Source organism: Rhinolophus hipposideros, assembly GCF_964194185.1.
Source record: "Rhinolophus hipposideros genome assembly, chromosome: 6".
Lineage (NCBI taxonomy): Eukaryota > Metazoa > Chordata > Mammalia > Chiroptera > Rhinolophidae > Rhinolophus > Rhinolophus hipposideros.
This window is the reverse complement of record NC_138052.1, coordinates 136562-149289: the sequence shown is the minus strand read 5'-3', so window position 1 is coordinate 149289 and position 12728 is coordinate 136562. Positions and strand designations below refer to the sequence as shown.

Sequence of the window (12728 nt, the reverse complement as noted above, 5' to 3'; positions counted from 1 at the left end):
ATAAGAACGCAGGACATGGTGAGGCCAAACAGAAACACCCACGGAGCCATAGGTAGGGGAGTCACACTACTATATTCTCGCTGGCGGCTGGGTTGGAGGAACAGGAAGCAGGAGCCACAGTATCTGCAACCTGCTGTCCACTTTTCTGCAATCTGTGACCCGCACTCCGCCGTGCTAACTGCAATCCACTCTTGCTAGCTCAGCGACCATCTATTTGCTAGCCCCCATTTTTCTGCTAACGTAGCCACAGCAGTTATATTAGTGGCCAATGGCTTATGGGTTACAGCTGACGGCCAACTAGCCACAGCTGATGGCCATCTGATCACAGTTGATGGCCATTTACTACCCAAGCCAGCACCTTTCTATGTAAGGCCGAGAGCCTGGAAACTGCTTTTTGGGGCTTTGTCCCCACACAGCCACACCCTCATTTTTTTCTCCAGAGCATTCTTTCCCATTACTTGTAGTATGGGTAGGCTGAGAATTTTCCAAATCTTCAAAATCTGGTTCCTATTTGCTCAACAATTCCTTCTTCAATTTATCTCTTTACTCTCACATTTTATTAATAGTAGCAATGAGAAATCAGGCCAAACCTTCAGCTTTTGTTTAGAAATCTCAGCTAAACATCCAATTTCATCCCTTACAAGTTCTTTTCACGCAACAGAACACAATTCAGCTAAGTTCTCTGTCACTTTATAACAAGGATCACCTCTCCTTTAGTTTCCAATAACATATTTCTCATTTCCATCTGAGTGCTCAGCAGAATCACCTGTAATATCCATGTTTCAATTCAACAACAAAATAACAACCCAATTGAAAAATGGGCAGAGGACCTCAAGAGACATTTCTCCAAAGAAGACATACAAATGGCAAATAAACATATGAAAAATTGCTCAACATCACTAATCATTAGAGAAATGCAAATAAAAAGCACAATGAAATATCCCCTCACCCCAGTCAGAATGGCTATCATCAACAAGACAAATAGTAACAAGTGTTGGAGAGGCTGCGGAGAAAAAGGAACCCTCATACACTGTTGGTGGGAATGCAGATTGGTGCAGTTGTTATGGAAGGCAGTGTGGAGGTTCCCCAAAAAAATTACAAATAGAATTACTGTATAACCCAGCAATCCCTCTCCTGAGTATCTACCCCAAAAATTTGAAAACATTTATCCATAAAGACACGTGTGCTCCAATGTTCATTGCAGCTTTGTTACGGTGGCCAAGACATGGAAACAGCCAAAATGTCCTTCGATAGATGAATGGATAAAGAAGTTGTGGTATATATACACAACGGAATACTATTCAGCAGTAAGAAAAGATGATATAGGAAGATTTGTGACAACATGGATGGATCTTGAGAGTACAATTCTAAGCGAAATAAATCAGACAGAAAAAGCAGAGAACCCTATGATTTCACTGATATGTGGTATATAAACCAAAAACAACAAAAGAACCAGACAAACAAATGAGAAACAAAAACTCATAGACACAGACAATAGGTTAGTGGTTACCAGAGGGTAAGGGGGGTGGGGGGAGGGAGATGAGGGTAAGGGGGATCAAATATATGGTGACGGAAGGAGAACTGACTCTGGGTGGTGAACACACAATGGGATTTATAGATGATGTAATACAGAATTGTACACCTGAAATCTATGTAATTTTAGTAACAATTGTCACCCCAAAAAATTTTAATTAAAAAAAAATCCATGTTTCTAGCAACAGTCTCTTCAAGGCACTCGAGGCTTTTTCTATCATGCATCTCAAAACTTCTAACCTCTACCCATTACCAAATTCCAAAGACATTTTCAAATTTTTGGGTATTTGTTAAAGCAGCAGCCCACTTTCTTTTAACAAAATCTGGGGTAGCCTTCTCCAGAGGGGCAGAACTTCTGCATCGCAGTGTGGAGGCAGAATTTTGTTTTCCTTGGGAAACCTGTTTTTGCTCTTAAGGCCTTCAACTGATTGGATAAGGCCCATCCATACTATTGCATGTATTCTGCTTTACTTAAAGTCTACTTATTGTAAATGTTAATTATATATTTAAAAAATACCTTCACAGTAACATCATGATTGGTGTTTGATCAAACAACTGGACACCATAGCCTAGCCAAGTTTACACATAATATTAACCATTACAGGGGTTGAGCAAATAAATTGTAGGAGATCCATACAATGGGACTCATTACTAACTGAAAGAGAAAGTTACGTGATATGTATAGTATGATCCCACTTTTTTGTTGAGAAACAGAAAAAATATTGGGAGGATATATATGTCATTCAAGTGGTTGTTGGAGTTATGAGTGATTATTATTTTTTTGCTTATCTGTAATTTTTAAACTTTTATGATAAATGTGGGTGTTTTTGCTTAATACAAAATATTTTTTCCTCGGCTTTATTAATATATGATTGACACGTTGTGTAAGTTCAAGGTGCACAGGTTGATCTGACGCACATACAGTGCAGTATGGTTACCACCGCGTTGCCCATCATGGCATAGTCATCGGGGGGGGGAGGGGGGGCAACATCAGCATCTACTCTCTTAGCAAGTTTCAAGTGTATAATGCAGTATTATTAACCGTTATTACCGTCCTATAAGTTAGGTCCCCAGAACTTACTCATCTTCTAACTGGAAGTTTTACTCTTTGACCAATATCTCCCCATATCTCTCACCCCCTCTCCCCCCACCCCAGCCCCTGGCAACCTCCATTCTACTCCATTTCTATGTGTTCAAACTTTTTCAGATTTTACATACAAGTGATATCATATAGTATTTGTCTTTCTCTGTCTGACTTATTTCACTTAGCATAATACCTCTAGGTCCATCCATGTTATTGCAAATAACAGGATTTCCTTCTTTCTCCTGGCCGAATATATTCCATTGTATACCTACCATCCATCCATCCATCTATCCATCTCTTCCATTCACACACAGACAGACACTTAGGTTGTTTTCATATCTTGGCTGTTGTGAATAATGCTGCAGTAAACATGGGAGTGCAGATATCTCTTCAATATCTTGTTTTCATTTTCTTTGGATAAACACCCAGGCGTGGGATTACTGGGTCATAAGGTAGTTCTATTTTTATTTTTTTGAGGAACCTCCATACTATTTTCCATAGTGGCTGCACCAATTTGCAATCCCACGAATTGCACAAGGGTACCTTTTTCTCCACAGCCTTGCTAACATTTGTTATCTCTTGTATTTTTAATGATAGCCATTCTACCAGATGTGTTATCTCCCTGTGGTTTTGATTTGCATTTCCCTGATGATTAGTGATGTTGAGATTTTTTTTCATGTACCTGTTGGCCTTGTTTATGTCCTCTTTGGAGAAATGTCTATTCAGTTCCTCTGCCCAATTGTTAGTTGGATTTCTTCTTGTATCGAGTTGTATAAGTTTTTAAAAATATATATTTTGGGTATTAATCCCTTATCAATATATGCTTTGCAGATATTTTCCCCCATTCTGTAGAGTGCCTTTTCATTTTGTTGTGCAAAAGCTTTTAATATTCATATAGTCCCAACAATTTATTTTTGCCTTTGTTCCTTGTGCTTTTGTTGTCATATCCAGAAAAACTTTTGCAAAGACCATATTAACTTGTAGAAGAAAATATAGGGAAAACGTCAAGGAGCCTTTTCCCTATATTTTCTTCTACAAGTTAATATGGTTTCAGATTTTATATTTAAGTTTTTAATCCATTTTGAGTTAATTTTTGAAGTGGTGTAAGGTAGAGGTCCAATTTCGTTCTTCTGCATGTGTTTATCCAGTTTTCTGAACACGTTTATTGAAGAGAAATATTTTTTAATTATGCAAATATTAGTTAGCCATTCTTCCTCATCACACTCTTCAGTAAAATTAACCAGATTTGGCAGTAATAGCTTAAAAAAAAGGACATGTGTTTAACCCAGTATTTCTATTTCTTGGAGTTTGCCTTAAGAAAATAACCAGGAAGGATACAGTTAAACATTTATATTCAATGCTGTTCATCACAGAGCTATTTATAATAAGATAAATTGGAATGATCCCGATGCCCCCAAATCAGGGTTTCAGTAAATAAATTATAATACTGACATGCAATGGCAAATTAGTCATTAAACATTCATTTTAATGAGAGGTGAAAAAGCTTATGTTAGGAGCACATAAAATCATGTCCAAGTAACATCTTCATGGTGTAAAAATACCTACTCATGGGGGGGAAAAGCCTGGAAGGAAATAACCCAAAATGTAGATAGCTAGTGGTGTTATGTACGATTTAAATAGCCTTTGCTATGCTTTTCTCTGTGTCCAAGAGTTTTGAATGACATGTATTACTTTAATCAAAGAAAATAATAAAATGCAAAAGCCAGTTTTAAAGTTGTGGTTCCTCTACTTCTTGAGTAAGTGAAATTCATTTAGAGAAGGGACCACAAACCAATATACCGAAGGCCATTTAGCTGAGAACTGATTTCTAAATTGCAAATCCTGTGGCTCAGTCTTCGATTTGCTTAGCATCTTACACAGTCGATAAGTTCCTCCATCTTGAAATGAAGTTATGAAATAAGGATTTTCAGGATTCCTAATTTTCCTGTCTCACTGCTCTCCAACTGATGCTGCCCAGTTCTCTCTCATCCTCTAGCCTCTTCACTGAAATGTTCTCAGATCTTTCTGTTACCTACATTCATTCCCTAGGTAACCTCAATTAGTTCTACAGCTTCAACACCATAGATATGTTGACAATTCCCAAACTTATATTTCTAGGTCCCTGAACTTCAGGTTATCCAACTTCTTTATTGACACTTCATTTGATTGTCCAATAAGCCACTTCTATGGATTGAATTGCATCCTCTCTACAATTCCTATATTGAAGCCCTAACCCACAATGTGACTGTATTTGGAGATAGAGCCTGTGAGGAGGTGATAAAGGTTAAATGAGCTTATAAGGGTGGGGCCCTAATCTGACAAAACTGATACCCTTAGGTGAAGAGGAAGAGGCTGCAGAGAGCTTGCCCTTTCCCCAACCTCGGTGTGAGGGCACAGTGAGAAAGCCAGACGCAGCCATCTGCAAGCCAGGAAGAGAACACGATCCTGATCTTGTACTGCCAGCCTCTATAACTGTGAGAAAATAAATTTCTTTTGTTTAAATCACACTACCTGTGGTATTTTATTATTACACTGGAGCAGATTAATACAGCCACTCACATTCAAGGTGTCTAAAACCACCCTTCATATTTGTACGTCCCCTAAGTTATGTCATTTTTGCAGTTGCTCAGGCCAAAAATCTTGGAGTTATCCTTTATTCATTTCTCTCATTTTCTAGTCAGTCAGCAAAGCCAGTTCTGTCTTTAAAATATATTCACAATGAGACTAGAGGTCATTACACCCAAAATTCCCTAGTAAAGCCAGTGATTTAAAAAAAAAAATTAAAAAATTTCAATTACAGTTGACATTCAATATTATATTAGTTTTAGGTGTACAGAATAATGGTTAGACATTTATATAACTTATGAAATGACCCCCCCATAAGTCTTGCACCCACCTGACAACATACATAGTTATTACAATATTATTGACTATATTCCCTAAGCTGTACTTTTATGTCCTCATGACTATTTTGTAACTGCCAATTTGTACTTCTAAATCCCTTCACCTTTTTCATCCAGCTGCTTAACTCCTCCCATCTGGCAACCATCAGATTGTTCTGTCTATGAGTTTGTTTCTGTTTTGTTTTAATTTGTTCTTTAGATTCCACATATAAGTGAAATCATATGGTATTTGTCTTTCTCTGTCTGACTTATTTCACTTAGCTTATTACCCTTAGGACTATCAATGTTGCCTCAAATTGCAAGATTTCATTTTTTTTATGCACAAGTGATATTCCACTGTATATATGTACCACGACTTCTTTATCAAGTTGTCTTTTGATTGGAGCATTTGATCCATATATAAAGCAATTATTGATTAGTATGTCATTATTGCCGCTTTATTTTCTGATTTTTTCTTTTTTTTTTTGTAGTTCTCTGTACCTTTCTTATTCTCTTGGTCTCTTCTCTTGTAGGTTGATGGCCTTCTGTAGTGCTGTGTTTGGGTTCCTTTCTCTTTCTTGTACATCTCTTGTGGAGTTTTGATTTGTGGTTACCATGTGCTTCGTATATACCAAGGTGTTTATAGCAGTCTATTCTAAGTTGATGGTTGCTTAAGTTCAAACATTCTAAAATCACTTCCAGTTTTTACTCACCCCCTCCACATTTATATTTTTGTCATTTTTACATCTTTTTTGTGTGTATGTGTTTGTATCCCTTAATTTACTATTGTAATTGTACATGATATTCCAACTTTTATCTGTTAACCATTGCCCTAGCTTTAGTGTTGGTTAATCCACTGCTTTTATTATGTGTTTGCCTTTGTCAGTGAGAATGTTTTCTTTGTCATATTTTCTTGTTCATATTTTTTATTTTTTTCTTCATCTTAAAGAAGTCCCTTTAATATTTCTCATAATACTGGTTTGGTGGTGATGAACTCCATATTTTTCTCATATAGGAAGCTCTTTCTCTCTTCTTTGATTCTAAATGACAACTTTGCTGGGTAGAGTAATCTTGGTTATAGATCTCTACTTTTCATCACTTTGAATATTTCGTACCACTCTGTTCCGGCCCGCATACTTTCTGTTGAGAAATCAGCTGACAATCTTATGGCAGCTCCCTTGTAGGTAACTAATTGTTTTTCTCTTGCTGCTTTTAAGATTATCTCTTTGTCTTAAACCTTTGGCATTTTAATTATTATGTGTCTCAGTGTTGGCATCTTTGGGTAGATAAGCCAATGATTTCTCAACTGGAGTGGTGCAATAGCTGCCCTTCACCTTGTAAAATCTATCTTCAATAGAGCAGCTAGTGTAGAGTGATCCTTTAATACTAAATCAGATTGTCATTTCTCTGCTCAAAACTCTCCAGTAGTTTGCCATTTCATAATAAAATCCAAAGTTTTTGCAATGGCCTCCAAGGCTCTGTATCAGTGGTTCTCAAACTTGAGCACCAGAATCTTCTGGAGGGCAAGATTGTTGGGTCCCACCTGCAGAATTTCATCATTCAGTAGGTCTGGGTGGTGTCGGATACTTTGCTTTTGTGCCTTTCTAATTAGTTTTAACCAGTTTCCATATGATGTTGCTGTAGCCACGGGACCCCATTTTGAGAACCACTACTCTGCACATACTGTACTGTGTCCTCTTCCCCACTGTCCCAGCCACACTGCTCCCCCACTTGTCTATGTAGATAATTTTTATGAGTTTCTTTGAGCCAAAGTGACGATGTGCCTGGAAGCAACTTATCAACAGACTGAAAAAAAGCCTTCCCACAATGACAGTTTCTTTAAATTGGAGATTAGTGAGGGAATGTAAGGAAGATTACATAAAGGTGGGAGAAAGCAAGTTGGGGATTAGATTACAGGATAGTTAACAAGATTATGTGCTCTACTTTAGGGTGGTTCTCCACGTGGTCTGAAAAAGAGGCTTTCAGAAGTGTGTTAACCTAGATGCATATGAATAATGGTTAGGGGGGCAGCCTGGTGGCCCAGGTGGTTAGAGCTCCATGCTCTAACTCCAAAGGCTGCCGGTTCGATTCCCACATGGGCCAGTGGGCCAGTTCAATTCCTCAAGTCCCACAAGGGATGGTGTGCTCCGCCCCCTGCAACTAAGATTGAACACAGCAACTTGAGCTGAGCTGCCTCCCGGATGACTCAGTGGTTGGAGTGCATCCTATCAATCAAAAGGTTGCCGGTTCAACTCCCGCAAGGGATGGTGGGCTGCGCCCCCTGTAACCAGCAACGGTAACTGTACCTGGAGCTGAGCTGTGCCCTCCACAACTAAGACTGAAAGGACAACTTGACTTGGAAAAAAGCCCTGGAAGTACACATTGTTCCTCTCCTCCCAAAAAAAAAATTTTCTGAAAAACAAAGAATAATCGTTAGGACTTGCTTAAGGCAAAAATAAGCATTTTACTGAAAAAAAGTTATATGCCCTGAGGCCTGACTACCCATCATGATGTACAGTTAGGAATTTATGATCATACCACTCTGTGAGGTCTCTCTGTCACTATATTTGTCGTATTTATTAAAGATCCCCCTTTTTGTTCATCTTGTTGATGAAAAATCATCCAGCTTTAGAGAAAGCTTGTAAAAGTTTGAGTCAAACTGATGACAATGGCCGAGAAGAAAAATCTCAACAGATTGAGAAAATGCTCCAGAAAATCGCCATTGCACAACTTATTTTATACATTTGAATCAAAGAAGATTACATGAAATCCACTGGTTGTAGATTAAGAGAGTGGGATAAAGCAAAGCAGGGAAATCTCTGGGATTGGATAAAAAGTAAAATGGAGAGACACTTTTTTTTCACATTGGTGGTACAGGATAGTTAGCATTTTACAGCACATACGGTAGAGATAGTAGTATTTGGGGGACAAGGTAACAATGAGGGATATTGTAGTTTCCTGCTCTGGTGTGGTGGGTTGTGCCCCATGGGGGGGAGGGTCTGGAAAGGGAGTACTGTGACATGCCAAGGGTATGTTATCTTAGATGCAAAAAGACGACAGACAGACTTACTTAAGGTAAAGACTGACCTTTGTCAAGGAAGCTACAGGCCAAGGATGTGGCTTCCCACCATGGCCCACCTTAGTTAGGAATTTTTATGCTCACACCACCCTATATGGTTACTTTTAGTCTCCTGAACTTGCCAGGTTTAACCTGTAGCCCCTTGTCAGTCCACATTCTTAATTGCCAAACCTGTGTTGCCATCATGTTTGTGCTGGCTGTGGTCTAGGCCCACCCACACCGCACCATCTTAATGTTTACAGAGGACACAGTTTCACAGATCTTTGGGTCAACACCACTGCAAGAAGTATTATTGGACCATCTATTAAGAATGGCATTGCCTGTTACTCTGGGCCCTGTTTTATTTCTTAACACCAAATTTGTTTACTTAACACATCTCTCTGGTGGAATATAAGTCCCAGGAATCCAAGGCCTTTACTTCGTTCTCTGTCCTACCACAGCGGCTAAAACTGTGCCCGCCGAACAAAACAAGCTCTCACTGCCTAAAAGAAAGGATGGGGACAAAAGGGCCTTGGCTGAGTCACCCAAGCTGCGCCCGAAGCCCAGAGGCGGGACTTCCTGTACGGATGGGAGACTTCCGCCCGGAAGTGCGCCAGCTGCCGCCGGCGGGAGGCGGCGCGGGCTGTCAGGGGCTACCCCACCATGGGCAAACGGGAGCGGGCGGAGCGCGGTGAGAGGCGGCGTGCGCGCGTTCGGCTCGCCCTCGCTCGTGCCCTCGTCCCCTCCGGGCTATTCCGGGCTCCTGGGCGCTGGCCAGCCCCGCGGTGTCTCGCGGCCTCCGCGTCGGTGCGACGCGCCGCCGGCGGGTGGCGGTCCTCTTCCTTTGGGCAGCCCTGCGTCCTGGGCCGGGTGGGCCCCGAGGGAGGGCGGCGCGGCCGGAGGGGCGGCCGGAGGTGGAGCCTGCGGGGTGCGCACCGGGCGCGGGGGAGCCGGCTCCTGCTGGGCTCAGTTCCGTGTCGCTGTCTGCAGACAAGAAGAGGTCCAGGAAGCGGCACTACGAGGATGAGGAAGAAGATGAAGACGACGGCCCCGGCAACGACTCCCAGGAGGCGGTCCCCTCCGCGGCCGGGAAGCAGGTGGATGAGTCCAGCACCAAGCTGGACGAGTACGGAGCCAAGGACTACAGGCTGCAGATGCCGCTGAAGGACGACCACGTGTCCAGGCCGCTCTGGGTGGTAAGCGGACGGGCGGCCACAGCTGCTGGAGCCAAAACAAATGCGGGCTGCTCGTCAGAGCTGGCTGGGGAGCTCTCTACAGCTCTGACCCGCCCTTTCCCTCCCCTTTGTCACCACCACAGGTTTGGAATACTTTTAGCTACTGAATAAATGGCTTTTGTTATGTAACATTTTAATTCCCCATTTTTTTAAATTAACGGAAGACACATTTGCTAGGCAGCTTTTTTCGCTCAGCGTGAGGTATAATTAATGTTCTGCGTTCATTTGAAATCTAGCCTAAAGGTGACTTACTGGCTGGGAAGGTGGCTTTCCCTGACTTTGGAAACCTGTTTTCTCCACTCCTATGTGATTTAAGTAACAGGCCCCACAGTTAGCTGAAGGAGTGCTTACAAAAATAGACCTGGGCTTGGATAGCTTAAGAGATCACTTTTTGGGCAGCTTATCCTTTACAGATAAAGGTATGAGAAAAAGTCTAGTAGTCTCTGCAACTCATTAGTTTCCATGTATGTTGTGTCTGTGTGGTGTTTCGCAGGCTCCTGATGGCCACATTTTCTTAGAAGCCTTCTCTCCAGTTTACAAATACGCTCAAGACTTCCTGGTAGCTATTGCAGAGCCAGTGTGCCGACCAACCCATGTGCATGAGTACAAACTGACTGCCTACTCCCTGTATGCAGCTGTCAGCGTCGGGCTGCAAACCAGTGATATCACTGAGTACCTCAGGAAGCTCAGCAAGACGGGAGTCCCCGATGGGATTATTCAGTTTATTAAGGCAAGTGGGGCAAAGACTGGCTCTTTGGTCGTCCTTCCTAATGTAGTATTATTGGGGACAGGTACTCCACACTGTTACCTGTGGCCATCATGAAGATGCTGTTCAGGCCTAGTGTGGGGAGCATACTAACCGATTCCCCAGATGCTTCTCTGGACCCAATGTTGTGTTCTTTCCGAGGCCACACTTGTCATGAGCTGCTCTTAGCCAGTGGGTACTCCCACAGTGGGGGTAGTGATTCCGGTCCATTCTGGCCACGCTTATTTGGGAATGCAGCCCAAAGTGAATGGTGTTATGGACTGAATTGTGTTCTCTCCAAAATTTATATCTTGAAGCCTTAACCTCTAATGCATTGTATTTAGAGAAAGGAAGTAATTAAGGTTAAATGAGGTCATAAGAGTGGGCCCACGATCCAACAGGATTAGTAAGAAGAGACATCAGAAGGCCTGTGTGCTCTTTCTCTTTGTACACAAGGAAGAGGTCAAGTGAGCATACAGCGAGAAAGTCGCCCTTTACAAGCCGGAAAGACATCCTTTATTAGAAACGTTGATCATAGACTTCTAGAAATAAGTTTCTGTTGTTAAACCACCCAATCTATGCTGTTCTGTTTGGCAGCCCAAGTAGACTAATGCAGTAAACTCGATCTAAGGCTGAATACCTGTACCAGATAATAGTCAACAATTTCCACTATGGGGAGTGAAAAGGAGCTTCTAATGTTGAAGTAGGTAGCATTCCATGTGAAGAGCAGTTGAACATGCTTGGGTTTGTTCTGAGAGATAGGTGAATGCCTTTCAGAACAGATGGACAATGGCTTTTGTGGTCCTGTGCGGACCCCCAAATCTGGAATGGCAAAAGATGAGTGCCACAGGCGTGCAGTACAGCCAGGCATCCCATCTCAGAGAACCTGGCAGGAGTCTTGCAGAGTTCCCCTACCTTGTGCTGTGGAAGACCACCGAGGACAAGGACCTGCACCTTGCGTCAGTTCCCTCTGTGTTCAGTCCTGGCTGGGAGCTTCCTGCAGGGATGTAGGTGCAGGGGCATGTCGAGGGGGCAGCAGAGTGATGGTAAGGAATATAGCGTGATGGTGAGCTGAGTGGTGGCTTGTCATCACCATCACACGACCTTGCTGCGTTCCATCCTAGAGGTTGTTGGGAGCCTGGGAGGATGTACGCTGTATTCCTTACCATCACGAAGTTCACATGCCAGTTGGGGGACTTTGTGAGGAGGCCAGGAAGCTTTGCATTTGATGTACGCAGCAAACCATTACTGAACACACACTCTGGCCAGTTTTGTGCTGGGAGCTGGAGTAATGCTGGTGTGTCAGGATGAACCTGTGGGGATAGTGAAGAAAGGGAAAGGGTGAATGAAGACTTTTAAGCAGTGTTTTATTAATGAAGGGATTGGCCAGGCAAGAGGAAGCTTTTGTTCTCAAAAAGAAAAGGCTAATAGAAAAGCTCAGTTAGGCAGATGTGGCCCTTGAGGTTTTCTTACCGTAACAGAACTCTTGGCTTCATTGGTAGGCTGTGGGACGTGCCCAGTAATGCATGAACGAGTGAGCTGCATGCTGCTAATTTTGCCGTTTGATTTGTCACTCCTTGCAGTTGTGTACTGTCAGTTACGGAAAGGTCAAGCTGGTCCTGAAGCACAACAGGTAAGGGATTCTGTGACAGGCCCATCTGAGGCTCTTTCACCCTCTGCACACCAGGCGTTACGATGGTAATGTTTGTGAACTGCCTGCTCTGCACCAGCACCTACTCCTGAGGAAGGTGATAAAAGGAATAAGCGAAGTGATATGGCCAAATCTGGAACTTTGTTCACTGGCCACTGTGTTCTGAGCAGTGGAGCTGGGGCTCAGACCCCTGCTTATTTGTCTTCAAAGTTGGTCTTTGCCCACAACTCCTATGTGTCATATTATGGCCAGTAGCTAGGGCTCACATTTGGCAAAGGGTTGTGGGAGAATGAGAAAGAAGAGAGGCATGAGGCCACAGTTTCCAGACTATCTAATTGAGCAGTGGAACCTTCTGAAGATGGTGTACCAGTCAGTAGGCACCTCCTTCCTCATCTCTTGTAGGTATTTCGTTGAAAGCTCCCACCCCGATGTCATCCAGCATCTTCTTCAGGATCCAGTGATTCGGGAATGCCGCCTGAGGAGTCCTGAGGGGGAGGCGACTGAACTCATCACAGAGACGTTCACAAGCAGATCTGCTGT

The 12728-nt window shown here is 42.6% G+C and overlaps 1 protein-coding gene across 2 annotated transcripts in view; it reads left to right on the top strand.

Annotated features, from left to right (window-relative positions):
* Positions 1-9154: 9154 nt before the first annotated feature.
* The window catches only part of ERCC3 (ERCC excision repair 3, TFIIH core complex helicase subunit), a 53685-nt gene continuing 50111 nt past the window's right edge, over positions 9155-12728 (top strand). Inside the window, exons 1-5 of one of the 2 annotated variants that reach the window (XM_081052733.1) lie at positions 9155-9248; positions 9548-9753; positions 10286-10522; positions 12121-12170; positions 12591-12726. In XM_081052733.1, the coding sequence (XP_080908859.1) occupies positions 9221-9248; positions 9548-9753; positions 10286-10522; positions 12121-12170; positions 12591-12726 (657 nt within the window). In that variant the 5' untranslated portion in view covers positions 9155-9220. Of the gene's footprint in view, positions 9365-9547; positions 9754-10285; positions 10523-12120; positions 12171-12590; positions 12727-12728 lie in introns of both variants that reach the window. The other variant, XM_081052734.1, reaches the window with a different exon arrangement.